A 17,498-nucleotide genomic window follows, 5' to 3' on the forward strand; every position below is an offset into this window, starting at 1 on the left:
TGTTCTTTTATTGTCATGACAGGAACTGCCTGGGCGTATGTAGAGAGGGAAAGAAGCTAAAGGTGAAGAATAGTGAAGTTCATCATAGTAATTGAAAAACCGCAATTTTACAATAAATATTTTTCATTTCCTCTAAGCTGCATCTAAATCGATATTTCTCTTCCCGTTAACGGTGTGAGTGCAGCTCTGTGCTACGCGCACTGTGTAGGTGCTGCAGTGCGGCGGCGAATAGCGCAGGTGACTCTTAGGTTCTTGGATCTCACAGGTACTGCTTGCCAAGCACAGAATGGTTGGTTTGTTTGTTTTATTTTTGTGCCATATAAAGACATTCTCTTCTTTACCCTTAACTGGTAACACGGTTTTGACCTATACTGTATGAAAACTCCATAATACAGGTGACCTTGTATGTTTTGTATACAACCATTTCTTAATTTTTTAAAAGGAACAATAAACTTTTATAATGGAGAGCTCACAAGACACAATTCTTGTTCTGGTAAGTGCTCTTTTTTCTTAGTGTGCGGCAGGTACGTTTGTAGGGTCTACATGGTAGAGAAGCAAACACAAAAGCTTATTTCTGTTATGTTTCCATGTGTTTGTCTAAAATCAGATGGCTTCTTGAGTCTTTATTTTTCCAGGCTACTGGACCAAAAATACACATGCCATAAAGGAAGAGATCTAATGGTGATGTTTTATTAAGATAAGCACAGTTTGATCTGCTCTAAATATAGAACTGAAATAGAAGGCCATGGAAAGTAGGGCTTATTGAGTCCCCGGAATGTAGTGTCTTTGGGATATAGACAGTGTGAGCCCCAAGGTCTTAAAAAAGTCACCTCCACAGTCATCTGCGTTTCACTTGTGCTGAAATTACCCAGGTGCCATCTTTGGCCTGTTTGGGTTTCATTTCTCGTAAACTGAATGCCATCTTCACAGGCTGTTTGATTTTGCCCTTAGCTTCTTCCAGACCAGCTGGTCTTGCTTCTGGAGCGTCTCTTGGAGCAGAAGACCCTGCACCCGCAAACCCTGCAAAGCCTCCAGCAGACATACCGCCTCCCTGAGCAGGATGCAGAGGTAACTGGGAACACCCTGTCCTTAAATGGCAGATCTTCCCTACTGGTGAAGAAAGAATGCTGGCCCCCTTGCAGGCCCCTATTTCCATTAGCAAACTTCCATGCTGTTTGCTTAACAAGTGCAGAGGGCCTGTATTCAAGCAAAGTATGAACACTCCCTGGTTGCGTTTGCTTCATCAGGAGGCCTGTGACCATGGCTGTGTTTGGCCTCGTACTTTGAGGTCCTGCAATTTCCCCTTTTCTTAAATCGTGAAGATGGACATAAGTCCCCTAAAGAAAGTAGCAGGTGGGGTGTGCTGTTTCCAAAATCTGTGTCCAGTGCTTCAGAGTGTTGGAATGATAAATTTGGACAGGCCATCTTGTGTACTGATGATGGCGAGGTCCTGTTGTGCATTAAGGAAACTTGGGTCCCATGTGTCAGAGCTTCCTGGTTGCATTTAGTCAGGACAGGAAAAGAGCCATATGTAAAGGAAATGAAATCTAAACCCAACAGCCGTGGTTTGAAAAGTAAAATTGGATGCTTGTGGGGATGCAATATGATGTGGTTCTTAATATTTTTCAGCATATTGTGAAGAATGTAATGCGAATCTTAAGATGAATTCCAGCTTGTGTGTGTGTTGAATAATAAATATTTAATGTAGTTAGTCGTTGTAAGTAAAACAAGAGAGCAGCCAGAGTTTATAAATGCAGAAACTCTTTAAATGCAGAAAATACAAGTAAGTTTGACTTGATTAAATAACTGAACATTTTAGGACTGTGCTATACAATATGGCAGCCACTAGTGCCATGTGTCTTTGGAGCCTTGAAATGTGGCTATTTTGAACTGGAGATGTATTAAAAGTATAAAATGCACATTGGATATTGAAGACTTTGTATAAAAAAGGGAATGTAAAAAAAGCTCATTAATAAGCTCTTCCTATTGATTGCAGTGTTGAAGTGGCATTATTTTGGGTATATTCTGTGTTAAGATATTATTAATTTCACAGTAATTAAAATGAAATAAATTGAGAAAAGTCAGCACATTATTAGATTAAAAGGGTGAGGTGGCTACTGTTGCATGTTTTAAAACCCCCATAAAATTAGGAGTTAATTGAAAAACCCCAGAGAAGAAACGTGTAGCTTTTTACCCACCTGAGCACAAGATCAAAGGTTGCTATCGTTGCTGTTTGTTTCATCTCTTATGCTTTTGTTTATAGGAACTTCCAAATGCCAGACTGTTATTTTTAATTAGTGTTTAAAAGGCATTTCTATTTATAGGCATTAGGTTATACTTTAATCGGGGCTGAATACCAGGGAAATGTCACCCTCCTGCCCTGGGTGGTGGACAGACAGAGGCAGAGCCCAGCACTTGTCACTCGATGCCCTTCGGAAGCCATAAGGGGTGGTAGACTCTGTTTTTGCCCCTTTCTTTTGGTGGAAAACACAGCTCAAGTTAGTTTTACGTATAACCTCGTAAGCCTTTGAGAAGGTAACAGGTTGTGTTGGACCGCTTGTTTTTACTCTCATAAACGTATCACGATGCCCAAGGACAGGGCAGTCTCCAGCTTGACCTGTCAGGATGAGCCTCTGGGGCTGGCACAGTGGTCACGCAGGTCACACACGCTGGCCCTGAGAGGCACTCGGATGCCACAGTGGACGTAACAGACAAGGGTTTACCCTCAGGGATCTTACATTCTTCTGAATGAAAGACCGCTCATAAATAAGTGAACAAGACAACTTCAGATAAGATCTACGAAGTCCCATAGACAGGGTGAAGTTGGGAGTGGGTTCCACAAGAAAGAGTGATCAGGAAAGGCCATTCAGAGAAAGTGACATTTGAGCCAAGACCTAAGGACGAGAAGGTGCTGGCCACTCACAGACAGGTGGGAGCAGCGTCCATGCAGAGGTGACAGCCAGTGCAAAGGCGTGAGCTCACCGTGTTCTAGGGCAGTGCTCTGCAAACTTTTCCTGTAAGGGGCCAGACAGTTAATGTTTCATGCCACCTGGCCTCTGTCCCAGCCACCCCGCTTTGTTGTATCGTGAAAGCAGCCATACACAATGCATAAAAGAAACGATGTGGCTGTGTTCCAATAAAACTTTATTTATGGGCCCTGAAACTTGGATGTCACGGAGTTACCACATATCACAAAATATCCCTTTTCACTTAAAAGCCATTGTGCTGTTTAAAAACGCACAACCCACTCTTTTGTGGGCTGGCTTGGGACATGGCCGTTTGATCCCTGCTCTGGAGCCTCGGGGTTGAGTCGGGTTGGGCAGGAGCAGATCAAGGAGGGCCTTGAGGCCACCGTGCACACTTGGGGGTTTGCTCTAACAGTTACTGCTCTTCTGGTGTCCCCCTTCCTGGGTCCTGGGCCATCTGAGGTCCCAGCGCACAGTTACGTGACAGCCGATCTCACCATGAGGTTAACTTGAAGTGTCACTCAGAGCAGAAAACGAACAGGATTTTAGCCGACCAGGGTGTTTCTAAAAACTGTATTAGTGAAGTGTGATTTATCGTGACACTGCTTAGCTGGGATGGGGTTGAATAACCATCTGCCTTTATTTTTTTTTTTATTTTAAGTGACAGCATAGAAAGAGTTGTTATTTGGTGGGAAAAGTCTTAAAATGTTCTGACTTTATCCTACGTCCTTCTCCTTGACTTAACAAACAGTTCCTTCCAGCTGTTACCAGGGCGCATTACTATGTAAAAGAGCCACCGTTTGAAAGTCGGAGATAGAGAAGTGTGGAGGTTGTGTACTGCAGCGTCCCGTGGGAGGCGGCTCTAGAGGTGTTTCTCTGGCCGTTCTCGCGTTGAGTCATGGCGTGTCAGAGCCATGGTGTCACATTAGATGTCTGGTGCAGAAAGGCATGTAGTGCGGAGCAGAGAGTGCTCGTGGGGGTATGTATATGCCCCATTGCTTCAACTGCTGTGTCTGGTATCCCCTGTAGTTTGAAAATTTAAGGGAAGGGTCCCCTTCTTCTGAACCCATATACGTAAGTAACATCACCTGCTGAGAAGGCAAGCCTGCTGCTGCATTCATTAGCTGCCACAGCGTATCCACAGCTCATCTAAGTTGAGTCTTTGGCTGCTGATACTGCTAATCGCAAAGTGCGTTGCAAAACCCCTGTTGACGTAGCAGTGTTTTCTTGGTGTATCTGTCAGAGTCTCCTACGTAAGAAACCTGACAACTAAAGTGGTCCAGGGTCCCTGTGTTCCAGCAGTTTGTCTGCCAGGCGTCTCTCTTGGTTCCTCTCTCCCTCCTGCCTTTCAGGGTGTGTGGGTGGGCCTGTGCCCTGTCAGTGTGAAGTTTATTTTTAATTATTTTTTTAGGTATCACAGTATTTGTATTAGTTTGGTTGCTTCTGTGTTTCCGTCGTGGACGTAGGATGTCTGACCTATTGGTCAGTGTTTTTGAGGGGCACGGAGTCTGATGATGTGGCCCTTCCGGGTTGTTGGATATCGGCCTCCAAATGCTGTTCCAGGTTACATACCCCCACCTGCCCCCCCATCCTCAGTGTGCTCACATCACGCAGGTGTGGATGCAGAGTTCTCCAGAGGGAAGTCATACCTAGTGTTCAAAATTTTAAAGGAAAACTGCACAAAGACAAAAATTAATAAAAAGATGGGTAGAGTTGTTGTTAGGTGCTGTCGAGTTGGTCCTGTCTCAGTGACCCCATGTACCACAGAACGAAACACTGCCTGGTTCTGTGCCATCCTTACAGTTGTTGCTGTGTTCGAGGCCATTATTGCAGCTACTGTGTCAGTCCGTCTCATTGAAGGTCTTCCTCTTTTTCTCTGACCCTTTACTTTATGAAGTCTACCTCCAGGGACTGGTCCCTCCTGATAACCTGAGTTACATGAGACAAGTACATGAGACAAAGTCTCACCATCCTTGTTTCTGAGGGGCATTCCGGCTGTACTTCTTCCAAGATAGATTTGTTCACTTTTCATGGCAGTCCATGGCCTTTTCAGTATTCTTCACCAACCCTGTAATTCAGAGGCATCGATGATTCTTTCATCTTCCTTATTCATCGTCCAGCTTTCGCATACATACGAGGCAACTGAAAATACTGTGTCTTGGGTCAGGCACACCTTAGCCTCAAAGTGACATCTTTGCTTTTTAACACTTTAAAGAGGTCTTTTGCAGCAGATTTGCCCAGTGCAATGTGTCATCTGATTTCTTGACTACTGCTTCCATGGGCATTGATTGTGGATCCAAGTAAAATGAAATTCTTGACAACTTCAGTCTTTTCTCAGTTTATCATGATGTTGCTTATTGGTCCAGCGGTGAGGATTTTTGTTTTATGTTGAGGCGTAATCCATACTAGAGGCTGTAGTCTTTGATCTTCATCAGTAAGTGGTTCGAGTCCTCCTGGCTTTTAGCAAGGAAGGCTGTATCATCTGCATGTCGAAGGTTGTTAATGAGTCTTCCTCCAGTCCAGATGCTGCCGCCGCCTTCTTATAGTCCAGCTTCTCAGACGATTTGCTCAGTTTACAGATCGGATAAGTATGGTGGAAGGATACAGCCTTGCCACATACCTGGGTGCAGTACTTCATACAGTCCCAGGCCATTTCACATCTCATGTACTGCCCACCGCACCTCGCTGCCACCCTCTGAAGTGTGAGGCATGGTGGAGAGTAGAACAGACTACCAGGATCAGCATGTTTACACCGAGTCACAGAGAGCACTGGCCATATGCTGGGCCGCACTAACCAAGCAGGAAAGCAAGCTGAAGAGATGTCTACAGTTTTTGAGCCTCTTGGTTCAAGAAAAGAGCTGTAATATTAAAAAAAAAAAAAATTTTTTTTTTTGATTCTTGGAACAAGAAGATATTGTTTACAGTCCCTTTTTAAATAGTAAATTTCCTGCCTCTTTAGTGGGTCTTTTAAGCTGTGAGAATAACAACCCTGTGATAGCAACGTGAGGAGCCCTAGAACTTGGCTCTCTGACTTTGTCGCCCAAGAACCCCAGAGCAACTTCTTTCTGCAAACTACCATTGAGTACTTCAAAATTGGGGGCATACCTCAAGTGATAGGCTCTCCCAACATCATTCTTGAAAATTGAAAAACAGCAACTCACTGTCTTATCTAGCGTAGATTGAAGTGGGGGGGGGGGCACTAAGGAGAGAGGACCCCACCTGGGCTTCTGTGGTAGCAGTCTCTGCTCTCCTGTTTCAGTTCTGTGTTAAAACCAGAAAATTTTATGGGGGATGCCATTACCAGCATCAACAGTTGGTTGCAAATTCCTCTCTCCCTGTGTTTGGGAAAATACTGTTGAAAGAAAGAAGCCTCTTGGATAATACTGGAGTGAGAAAGTGTGGGTGTAGCAGACCTCAGCCTGCCCCCCGGTTTCACCTCTCTGGCTTCCCTTCACAGGCACCACCCTCTTGCGCAGCCCTCCATGACGAGGAGGATGACACCTGCTTTGTGTGCATATGGGCTGCAGTTCCATTTCTTGATCTCAGTTGAACACCTAGTTCTAGTACCTGGCATTGGCCAGAACACGAGCCTCGATTTCCTCATGATTAAAACGGAGCTGTAGGTACCTTCTTCATGGGAGTGTTGACAGTATAAGATGAGAAAACAGCTGTGAGACACCCATATTTTTAACATTTCTGTTCACACAAGATGCACATTATCCTATCTGCTCTTAAAAAAAAAAAAAAAAACCCATTGCTGTCAAGTCGATTCGTATTCATAGCGACCCTATAGGACAGAGTAGAACTGCCCCCATAGGGTTTCCAAGGAGCAGCTGGTGGATTCGAACTGCCAGCCTTTTGGTTAGCATCCGAGTTCTTAACCACTGCACCACCAGGGCTCCTAAAGAACCTTTATATTCTTTTTTTTTTTTTTTAGCTATTTCATCTTTTTAGTCTGCCAGGACTAGCAGAGAGGAAAGAAATATGCTCAGTTGCTAGATGTATACTCTGTTCCCAACAGTCACTCCTTATAAGCAATCTAAATATTGTTGTCGGCTGCCGTTGAGTCCGGCCCTGACTCAGGGCAACCCCATGCACGACAGAACAGAAGGCTGCCGGATCCTGCACCATCCCCGTGATCATTTGTGAATCGGACCATTGTGACCCGTAGGGTTTTCAGTGGCTGATTTTCGGAAGTAGATCTCCAGCCCTTTCTTCCCAGTCCATCTGAAGTCTGGAAGCTCTACCGTCTACGTAGTGGCTGCATTTGAGGTGCATTAGCCAGAAATTGAACCTGGGTTACCCACGTGGAACGTGAGAATTCTTCCACTGAGGCACCACTGCCCTTACTTAATCATTAGGACCTCTTAAACATTTGGCCACAGAATTCTTGTTCTTTTTTTTCAGGGACGGGGGGAGGTAAGGAGCTGTTGCTCTCAATCAAGGTTTCTTAATCTTGGCATTATTGACATTTTGGACCAAATAATTTCTTGTCGTGGGGCACTTTCCTGTGCATTGTGGGATGTTTCCAAAAAACCTGTTGCCATCGAGCCAATTCTGACTCATGGCAACCCTATAGGGCAAAGTAAAAATGCCCCATAGGGTTTCCAAGGAGTGGCTGGTAGATTCGAACTACTGACCTTTTTTTTGGTTAGCTAACCACTGCACTACCAGCACTCCCTCCGTGGGATGTGGGATGTTTAGCAGTCCTGAAACCATCCCTGGCCACTCTACCCATGAGATGCCAGTAGCACCCCTGTCCCCCAGGTATGACAATCAAAAATCTCTCCAGACATTGCCATTCTTCCTTAGAGAACAGAGTCACCCAGTTAAGAGCCACTACTGTCACCCAGTAAAGTCCCTGACAGTTGGTTACAGTGCAGAACAGAGCGGCAAGAAGGATGGTTCACAACACTGAGGGCCACCCTGTGCTGCCTTGCTCTCCCAGGCTCCACAGAACTCTCACTGGAAGGGTTGGGAGCAAAATCTACCATGTGAGTAGCTGCCACTTGCTTTGAAGGAAGAAAGAGAAGGAATTGCAAACTAAAGTAGTAGTAGCAAGTAAACCTAAGGAAACAGATTAGGGCATCAGGACAAACCTGTTTTAACTGCCAGTCTGCAGAGAAAACCAGCATCTGTCTGTGTCATAGTCCACAAAGGACACTTGGAATGTGTGGTTGCAGATGGAGTCAGTCCTCCCTTGCACGCCTTTCCCTGCCTCTGCATGTTTCCTGTGAACCTGGTCCCCTCTCACTGCCCGTGGGGGTCTTATGCATGCCGGAAGGGCGGGAAGGGTAGGAAGGGTGTGTATTTAAATACATCGTTCCCTTGCAAAGAAAACCCCACAACATTTGTGTAGCGTCCAAAGGTGGACGGCATTTCCAGGCAGACCACAGTCTGACAGCTCTTGAGACTGAGCTCAGAATTTGATTTAGGCCAAGTCAGAGCATAGTTTTATGAAACAAGAGCACTTAGTGATTATAGACCTGTTGGGACAGTGGTTAAAGTGCTTGGCTGCTAACTGAAAGGTCAGCAGTTTGAACCCACCAGCTGCTATGTGGAAGAAAGATGTGGCAGTCTGCTTCCATAAAGATTTCAGCCTTGGAAACCCTACGGGGCAGTTCTGCTCTGTCCTATAGGGTCGCTATGAGTTGAAATCAACTCCATAGCAATGGGTTTGGTTTTGGGGGTTTTAGAGAGGTTTATTAAAGTCCCTAGGTGGTGTGAACAGTTTGTGCTGGACTGCTAACCTAAAGGTTGGCAGTTCAAACCCACCAGTAGTGCCTAGGAAGAAAAGACTGGTGATCTGCTTAATAAAGATTACAGCCAAGAAAACCCTGTGGAGAAGTTTTATTCTGTGGCACAGGGTGCTGTCATGAGTCGGAATTGACTCTATGGCAATCAACAAGAAGAAGAGAGGTTTATTAAAAGAGCAAGGAATAAATGTTTAGCCAGGGTTCTATCTCTGAATTCTAAAATTGATCTGTTGCTCTGACTCTGCCCATTCCTTTTAATGCTAAAGAGCTTTTGACTCCAGATGACTTTCTTCTATGTTGGAGGGTCCTGGAGACTTAAGTGTTCAAGGGGGTCCATTCCCTGTTTTCCATTTTATCTCCTGATTGCCTTTTGTAGTATTCAGGCTACAAAACAAATAAGATGTTATTTCTATTTTGTTTTTTTCACAGTTTAGAGGAAAGGTTAGATGTTAAGTTTGGGGGCTTTGTTGTCATTTCAGGATGCTCAACAGCTCATTAAAGTGTGGTGCCCTTACCTTGGTGCTTTCCTGTCTACTTTTGTTTACCTTGATGTAGAATCTAAGTAGCATAGAGGCAGAAAATGGATTTACTGACATCAGGTGCTGGTATCGTGGTAGTTGGTGAGGGCAAAAATCAGTTGCCATCAAGTCGACTCTGACTCATGGGGACCCCACGGGCGTCAGAGTAGAACTGTGCCCCGTAGGGTTTTCAGTCGCTCATTTTTCAGAAGTAGATCACCAGGCCTTTCTTCTGAGGTACCTCTGGGTGGACTCAAACTGCAAACTTTGTGGTTAGCAGCCACCCATGTTAGCCATTTGCACCACCCAGGGTCTCCATTGTGAGGGCCATGCACAGCTGTTCTTCCCTGACCACGTCACTGGGGTTGGCCGCCTGCAAAGCAGTGGCCACAGTGCGACTGGAATCCTCTGTGCTGATGACATTGTCTAAGGAGCTCCGAGGCCTGAGAGTAGGAAGCATTGTATGTGTGCCGACCTCCACTCCGCAGTGCTAAGGAGCCCCAGCGGCCAGAAGTGGACGGGACAGCGGCTGCCCCGGGTGCCTGCATACCCCTGCTCAACACAGAGCCACCCGTCCATCAGGGCCTCCGCCGGCATTGTGGGGAGGCAGCACCATGGAATGAACCTGTGCGGTCCATTTTCAGATTGAACATAAGGAAGACGCTCTTGTGGAGGGTCCGGATGGCATGTGGTAATTAGTGAAGTGGCTTTCCAGGATCAAATGAGAGGGCTGGACTTCACATGGAGCTGTGCAGGTCCAGGGAGCCTGGCTTGTGGCCCTGGCTTGGTCAAGTTCAGGCCGCACATCAAGAGGTCAGATGCTGATCAATTTGAACTTTAGGATGTGACTTACAAAGAATGTGACTTAAGGTCAGTTAAGGACAAAATAAAGCCAAGGCCATTGCAAGGGCCGCGGCTTCCTCTTAGACACAGCATTATGCTGTCTTTTCTAGAGTTTGGAAAGCTGGGAGGGGTATAGGTTGAAAAATAGGGGGTTGGGGTATTTTTCTTTAGTTGCTTTAGACTTTTCTTTTTAAACCATGTATGTTTTATGATAAGGGAGAGAATCATTCTTACGTAATTCTTTGGTTCTATTTGGGTTTTTTTTCTTTGTTGTATTTGGTTTATTAAACATTTAATCAAATGTTTTGAGAACATCCCTTCAAAGTCAGCATGGTGTCTCTGAGTATTTCTTGGGTTTTTCTTCGTTATTCTATGCCCCTAGAATTTTTCTTTGAAAACCCTGCAACCAATGAAGTCTTCTCTGCTATACTGTGATAGAGGGGTTTTTGTTAAAGCTGATTTAAATGTCAAAATAAAGAACTTTCTTTCTTTTCTTTCTTTTTTAACATCAGTCTTCCTCTTTTGTTCCTGAGCTCAGGACTGTGCTTTATTTACTGCGAATCGTTGCAGTATGTTTGGCTGGTCATATGTTGGTTAAAGGAGTGGAGAGAAACGAGCCATTGACGGTACAGCCTGGCTCATTCATTTTTCTTCGAATGATCCTCTTAATACATAATTGTAATCAGCTCATAATATTTAGACTTTATCTGTATGAGAAAAAAGAATGTTGAACAAGGTGGCTTTTTAGCTACAAATTCAGCAAGACTTCTATTAGAAAAGTTACTGGTCGCTTATTATTCTTTGCTGTGTTTGCTGCTTTATTTAACAGCTGGCCCTATTTGATAGCTATCTGAAAATTTATCTATTCTTGCTCTATACCCACCCCACCCCCGTCTGTCCAGATTTCCTCAGAAAGATGCAGGGACTTAAACATTCCCTGGGGTTCTCCATAGCATTGCCCCAGTGAATGAACCTTTTTCAGTATAGGCACGAAACCAGCTGCATCTTACCTTCGTTTTGTTCTTCAGAGGTGTCGAGTGAAACCATTGTATGTGGGATTTCATTGGGGCTTCTAGGTTCTTTATACCTTCAGTCAGTAGGTTAGCATATTTTTGTATTAGGTTTCTATACCAGAATTTACACCAAAAAAAAAATACAGTTTCTGAACGCTGCCATTTTCCTCCTCCGTCGTAAACTGGCCCCTGTTCACTTGTAAACTGGATCTTCACCACCGCCACCAGTCGCCATCAAGTCAGCTCTACCTCACGGAAACCCTATGGAGTAGTTCTAACCCACCAGTAGTAGGACTACTCCGTAGGGTTTTCAGTGGCTGATTTTTCGGAAGTAGGTTGCCAGGCCTTTCTTCCCAGGTGCCTGTGGGTGGACTTGAACCTCCAAAAACAAAAATGTACCTTTAAAAACCAAACCTATTGCCGTCGAGTTGATTCTGACTCATAGCGACCCTATAGGACAGAGTAGAACTGCCCCATCGAGTTTCCAAGGAGTGGCTGGTGGATTTGAACTGCCAGCCTTTTGGATAGCAGCCATGCTCTTAACCACTACGCCGGCGTTCTCAGGTGTTGTTTCCCCCAGGTTGCTTTCTTCCCTCTGTGCCTGTCCTGTAGGCCTTGCTTTGCTTGGTAGTACCTCGGCACACCAGGATTTGAGTGTTTGTCTGATCTTTGACTTGTGGCACCGGGCACTCCAGGTGCGATAGAATTTCTGCTGACAGTGTGAGGGAGCTTTCCAGAAGATCCAGGAGTAAAGCGCATTTCCTGTGGTTTTCCACCCCAGAGAGTGGATGCTCTAGAGACCTCAGGTTTTCCTGGCATGTTATATCTCTTACATGTGAATATTTGACTGGTATCTGGCAGCAGGACATTGAACACAAATCATTTAACAAACGAGAGGATTCCTCACTTACATGCAAAAGATGGTATTCTGTATGGATGTCAGGGAACATAAACACAGAAGAGACCAACTAAACTTTATGGGGTGGCCCTACAATGAATTATTAAAGCTGCTTGGGTGTGCTGCTTCACTGCAGCCTTGCACCACAGGGAGCTACTGGTCTTGCCCACATGCAGGTAGAACCAGGTGCCCAGGCTGAGCACAGGAAGTCCCAGGCAGCAAGGGCATGGGCCAGCCAGGTATTAGCAGCCCAGCCCAAGCCTCTCCACGTGGCTCTGCTGTCAGGACTCCAGATAGTCTTGTTAGGGTGGCATCCTTTTGCTGAAAGTCTCTTCCACACCTCAGCTCTTAGGTGTTTTCGTTTTTGTTGTGTGTGTGTGTGTGTGTGTTTTTTTTAATAACTTTTTAGACAGATAATTCACATACCATACAATTGACCCATTTAAAGTGTACAATTCAGTGGTTTTTTAGTATTTTACAGACTTGTACAAACCATTACCACAATCAATTTCAGAACATTTTATCATCCCAAAAAAGAAAATCCTATGTGCTTTAGCCATCACCCTCCAACCTCCTATTCCCTCAGCCGTAAAGCAGAATGAGACCAGTTTCCTCTTGAGTCAGTTCCAACTCATAGTTGACCCTATAGGACAGAGTAGAACGCTGTAGGATTTCCAAGGCTGTAATCTTTACAGAAGCAGACTGCCACACCCTTTTCCCAAGGATGGCTACTGGGTTCCAACCGCTGACCTTTTGCTTAACAGCCGAGTGCTTAACCACTGCTGCACCAGGGCCCCTTCCCTCAGACCTAGGCGTCCACTAGTCTACTTTCTGTCTTTCTAGATTTGCCCGTTGTGGACTGTTCATGTAAATAGAATCATGCAATATGTGGTCTTTTGCGTCTGGCTCTTTCACTTAGCATCGGTTTTCAAGATTCATTCAGGTTGTAGCATATATGAGTACTTCATTCCTTTTTATTGCCAGGTAATATTCCATTGTGTGGATATACCATATTTGTTTATCCAGTCATCAGTTGCTGCGCGTTCGAGTTGTTTCTACTTTTTGGCTTTTTTGTTTAATGCTGCTATGAACGTTTGTGTCCAAGTTTTTGTGTGAACATCTGTTTTCAATTCTCTGGAAGTGGAATTGCGGGGTCATGTGATAACTCTTTATAATATTTTGAGAAAGTAACAGACTGTTTTCCAAAGTGGCGGCACAAAAGTTTACAAAGGTTCTAATTTCTCCGTATCCTCGTCAGCACTTGTTACGTCTCTTTTTTATTTTAGACATCCTGTTGGGTATGAAGTGGTATCTCATTGTGGTTTTGATTTGCGATTCCCTAACGAAAAGACGTTGGGCATGCTCTCGTGAGCTTATTGACCATTTTACCTCTTTTTTGGAGAAACGTCTAGGTAGATCTTCTGCTTGTTTTAAAGTTGGGTTATTTGTTACTGAGTTGTAATAGTTCCTTAAATGTTTTAGATACAATTCCTTTATCAGATACTTGATTTGTAAATAATTTCTCCTGTTCTATAGGTTATCTTTTCAGTATCTTGATGGTGTCCTTTTTAGCAGAAACATTTTTAATTTTGATGAAGTTCAGTTTATTTTTTCTTCTGTGTGCTTTTGGTCTCAGATCCAAGAAACCATCACCTATTCCAAGGTGGTGAAGATTTACAAAGGATCTCCACTTACATGCAGATAGTGGTATTTTGTGTAGATGTCAAGGAACAGAAGCTCAGAGGAGACCAGCTAAATTTCATGAGGTGGCACTAAAATTAGATTTTTAAAGCTACTTAAACTACAGGTCTCTTCACCACAGCCTTGAACCACAGGCAACTGTGTTCTGTAGACCAACTGGTCTTGCCTGTGTTTTTTTCTAAGAGTTTTATAGCTAAAGCTCTTACATTTAGGTCTTGGGATTTATTTTTAAAATCCATTTCTTAGGCTCCTGTAGAAAAGGGTAGTGGAAGAAATAGCCATTAAGAAGAGAGGGGGAAGGGAGGGTTGGGGTTTTTTTTTTACGGGAACTCGTGATATGGATAGAAGTTGACTGGCTTATAATGCCCTCCTTCAATAGCTGGGTTCCCCCCGCCCCATCAAGGTCTTAATTTACATAACCCCTTCTTGGGGTGGCTTCTGTGAGGACATACCTCGCCACGCCCCCTCCATACCCGATTATGCCCTTTTTTGTGATTCTGCACCTGCTGGTTACCTGGATTTTCCTTAGTGTTTCTGCTGACCAGAATGCTCCTTAGAAATGAGAATAGCAAGGCTTTTTTTCACATGTTACCAGGAGGGACCAGTCCCTGGAAAAGGACATCATAGTTGGTAAAGTAGAGGGTCAGCAAAAGAGGAAGACTCTCAGCGCGATGGATTGACACAGTGGTTGCTACGATGAGCTCAAGCATAGTAATGGCTGTGAGGATGGCACAGGACTGGGCAGTGTTTCATTCTGTTGTCCATAGGGTTGATGTGAGTTGGAATTGACTGGATGGCACCTCACGACGAGTCCATGAGATCAGGGGCTTGTCTGTCTCATTCACCACTTTGTCCTCAATATCCAGTACTTAAGTGTTGGACAGAGACTTCCCAGACCTCGAGGCATCCTGCAATAGCACAATAAAGTGATTAGAGTAACTAAGCCCATAGCAAGACCCCTTAAGGAGAGCATGCCTCTTCAGCCGACCTCGTGGGGCCCTCCAGAGTTGAGTCTGCCTCTGATGAAAGCGAGAGAAGGCTCAAGTGCCCCCTCAGAACTCAGGCCATAACCCGTGGTCATTTATTCGGCCAACAGTGAAAGTCCTGCTTTGGCAAAGGCTGTGTGTTACATTGTAACGAAATGAAGAAAGAAGGCAGAGTGTTATCTCCTAGCTCAGAATTGGCTCTCTGAATGTATAGTTATTTAGCGAGCAGTTCATAGGGTGGCTATGAGTCGGGATCGACTTGATGGCAATAGGTTTAGTTTGGTTTTTGTTTTGATAGGGCAGGAAGACAAACTCGGCGGTATTTCAGGGTGGGCATGCCCTGGGCCCCCAGGCTCCACTTTTTGGAGCCAGTGACCTTTAATAGCTTTAATATGGTTAGATGAAGTAGCATAGCCAGAGGAAAGGGAAGAAAGACCAGAACTTGAAAGAGGGAACGCAACGTGAGCAAGGGCACCTCTCTCTACTACGTTTGTCATTTTATCTGCGTCACCACACTCTCCATGGGCAGATGAAGTGTGTGGTCCCCACACCAGATTGAGAAGATCCCTGTTTGACCTGTGGTTACAGCCCCAGTTTAGACAAAGCACCCCAGACACAGCGGGAGCCAGACAATTCAGAGCCCTGGAAGAAGAGCCAAGAGCCTCCAGTGCCTCGTTTGTTCACTTACCCGGGGGCCTAGGGATTGACTAGCCTGGCTTTATGACAGCAAACAAAGTATGTTTCCATTCCCTTTAAAAAAACCCATTTGCCATCAAGTCAGTTCCGACTCACAGTGACCCTATAGGACAGAGTCCTATAGGGTTTCCAAGGCTGTAATCTTTATAGGGACAGACTGCTGCATCTTTCTCCCCCAGAGCGGCTGGTGGGTTCGAACTGCCGGCCTTCTGGATAGCAGCCAAGTGCTTTAAACCACTGCACCACCTGAGTTCCTCCTTCCCCTTAGTTTTAAAAAAGCAAAAGTTAAGATCGCAGCCATTTGGGAGTGAGGAGCAGTCAAGGTGAAAGAGAAAAGGATAAATGATAGAATCAAAACCGCAAACGTGGAAAAACTTACCTGGCAGCCTTACTGTTGATGGTTCTTTAATCTTCTCTCACGAGAACCAGTAGGCCAGACATCCTGGCCATTATAGATGCCCCTAAACAAGACACTTAGCTTTAGGAGTCCTGTCTGCCTCGCTGGGGCTCTGCAAAGGCTCCCGGGCAGTCAGGCAGCTTCCCTCACCAGCAATAAACCCACTTTAAAGCAAAGTTAAATCTAATTTACGGACACAAATTGAAAAAGCAGGTTTGTTTATTGCAATGTTAGGCTTATTAACTTACAAAAGCCATGAGCCTTGGCCTTTCTGTTTACAGATACAAAATGGAACTCTAAATGAGGTTTAGTGGACTTCCCAGATCATATTCCCTGCACAGGGTTTTTCCCTTCAACAGTGAATTTCAAAATCAAAAGGACTGAAAAGAAAGAGGAGCGCTTCCTGTCATAAATAGGATGGGTGGCACTCTTCAAAGCGTTTTACAGCTTCCAGCACTGCATTATCATTTCCAAGTAGCTGAAAAGCATTCAGAGTTTTCAGAAGTGGTGCTTCACTCAAAAACATGTATCAAGCACATACTGTGTGCCAGGCTTTGAGACGGAGCTGGAGGGCGGGGGCGGTGGCCTGAAGATCGCCAAGGCCCCTGCCCTCACCAAGCTTGCAGTTCAGTGTGAGCAGAGACATAAAACAAGACGTAGACACTATGATTTCAGAGAGCAGTGTGCACTTGAAAGACGGTAAGATGCAACTCTGGGAGTGACCCATTTGCTGGGCACATGGAGACTGATGGTGACGTGGGTTCAGGGATATGGCTTTGTCGGGTCATTCAAGGAAACGGGGGTGTGCTGAATGGGGCTAGCCAGCGATGGCACTGTGGTGTCCCTGCAGACGTCCTCTGTCCCCTCTGTCCACCCTAGCTCAGCCTTCTTGTTAAAAGGCTGAAGGTTGCTGGGACATGCTTAAGACTTTCTGGTATAATTAGAAAACTGAAAGCCTAATTGAACTACAGTATACTTACTAACAGAAGCGCATATTTTGTAAAACCAGTTGCTGTCAAGTCCAATTCATGGCAGCCCCACGTGTGTCAGAGTAGGGCTGTGCTCTGCTCTGCGGGGTTACAGTGGCTGATTTTTGGGGGAAGTAGATCACCAGACCTTTCTTCCAAGGTGCCTCTGGGAGGCTGTGAACCTCCAACCTTTCGCTTAGCAGCTGAGCACATTAACCGTTTGCACCACCCAGGGATTCCTGGAATATTCTTTAGTTGTTTTTAAATGAAAGTATGTGGGCTACGTTGAGTTAGTAAATCCAGCAGTGGCAAGCGGAGAAAAGGAAAAACACAAAATAACACGTCCATATTGATGGTTACTATGTACGTATCAAGGAGCCCTGGTGGCGCAGTAGGTTAAGTGCTCGGATGCTAACCAAAAGGTCAGTGGTTGGAACCCACCAGCTGCTGTGCAGGGGAAAGATGGGCCGTCTGCCTCTACATATTACAGCTGTAGAGACCCCATCAGGCAGGTCTACTCTGTCCTGTAGGGTAGCTTCGAGTTGGAATCGACTCCACAGCAATGGGTTTTACGTACATCTCATAAGTGAAGTTGGTCCGAATAGCTAGGATTTCATATTTGTTGGATCCTCTGCATAAAGTTGTCTGTTTACGATCTTGTAAGTATTTAAAAATAAAGCAAGAGAAGCAGCAACCTAAGGAGACCACAGGTGCCATCTGTAAGCATGGCGGTGAGCAGACACCCAGCAAAACCCT

The 17,498-nt window shown here is 45.1% G+C and overlaps 1 protein-coding gene across 14 annotated transcripts in view; it reads left to right on the forward strand.

The window, feature by feature from the left end:
• AOPEP (aminopeptidase O (putative)) overlaps positions 1–17,498 on the forward strand; it is a 464,323-nt gene that overhangs the window by 427,357 nt on the left and 19,468 nt on the right. For 12 of the 14 annotated variants that reach the window (XR_007518651.1, XM_049895756.1, XM_049895747.1 and 9 more), the window contains one exon: positions 952–1,068. The exons of 1 other annotated variant lie outside the window; for it this stretch is intronic. Coding sequence is in view for 11 of the 13 variants with exons in the window: in XM_049895756.1 (XP_049751713.1) it covers positions 952–1,068 (117 nt within the window). In the remaining 2 variants the exon portion in view is untranslated. Of the gene's footprint in view, positions 1–951; positions 1,069–17,498 lie in introns of those variants that run through there. One more of the 14 variants, XR_007518652.1, reaches the window with a different exon arrangement.

Source organism: Elephas maximus, chromosome 9 (genome assembly GCF_024166365.1).
Source record: "Elephas maximus indicus isolate mEleMax1 chromosome 9, mEleMax1 primary haplotype, whole genome shotgun sequence".
Taxonomy (NCBI): domain Eukaryota; kingdom Metazoa; phylum Chordata; class Mammalia; order Proboscidea; family Elephantidae; genus Elephas; species Elephas maximus.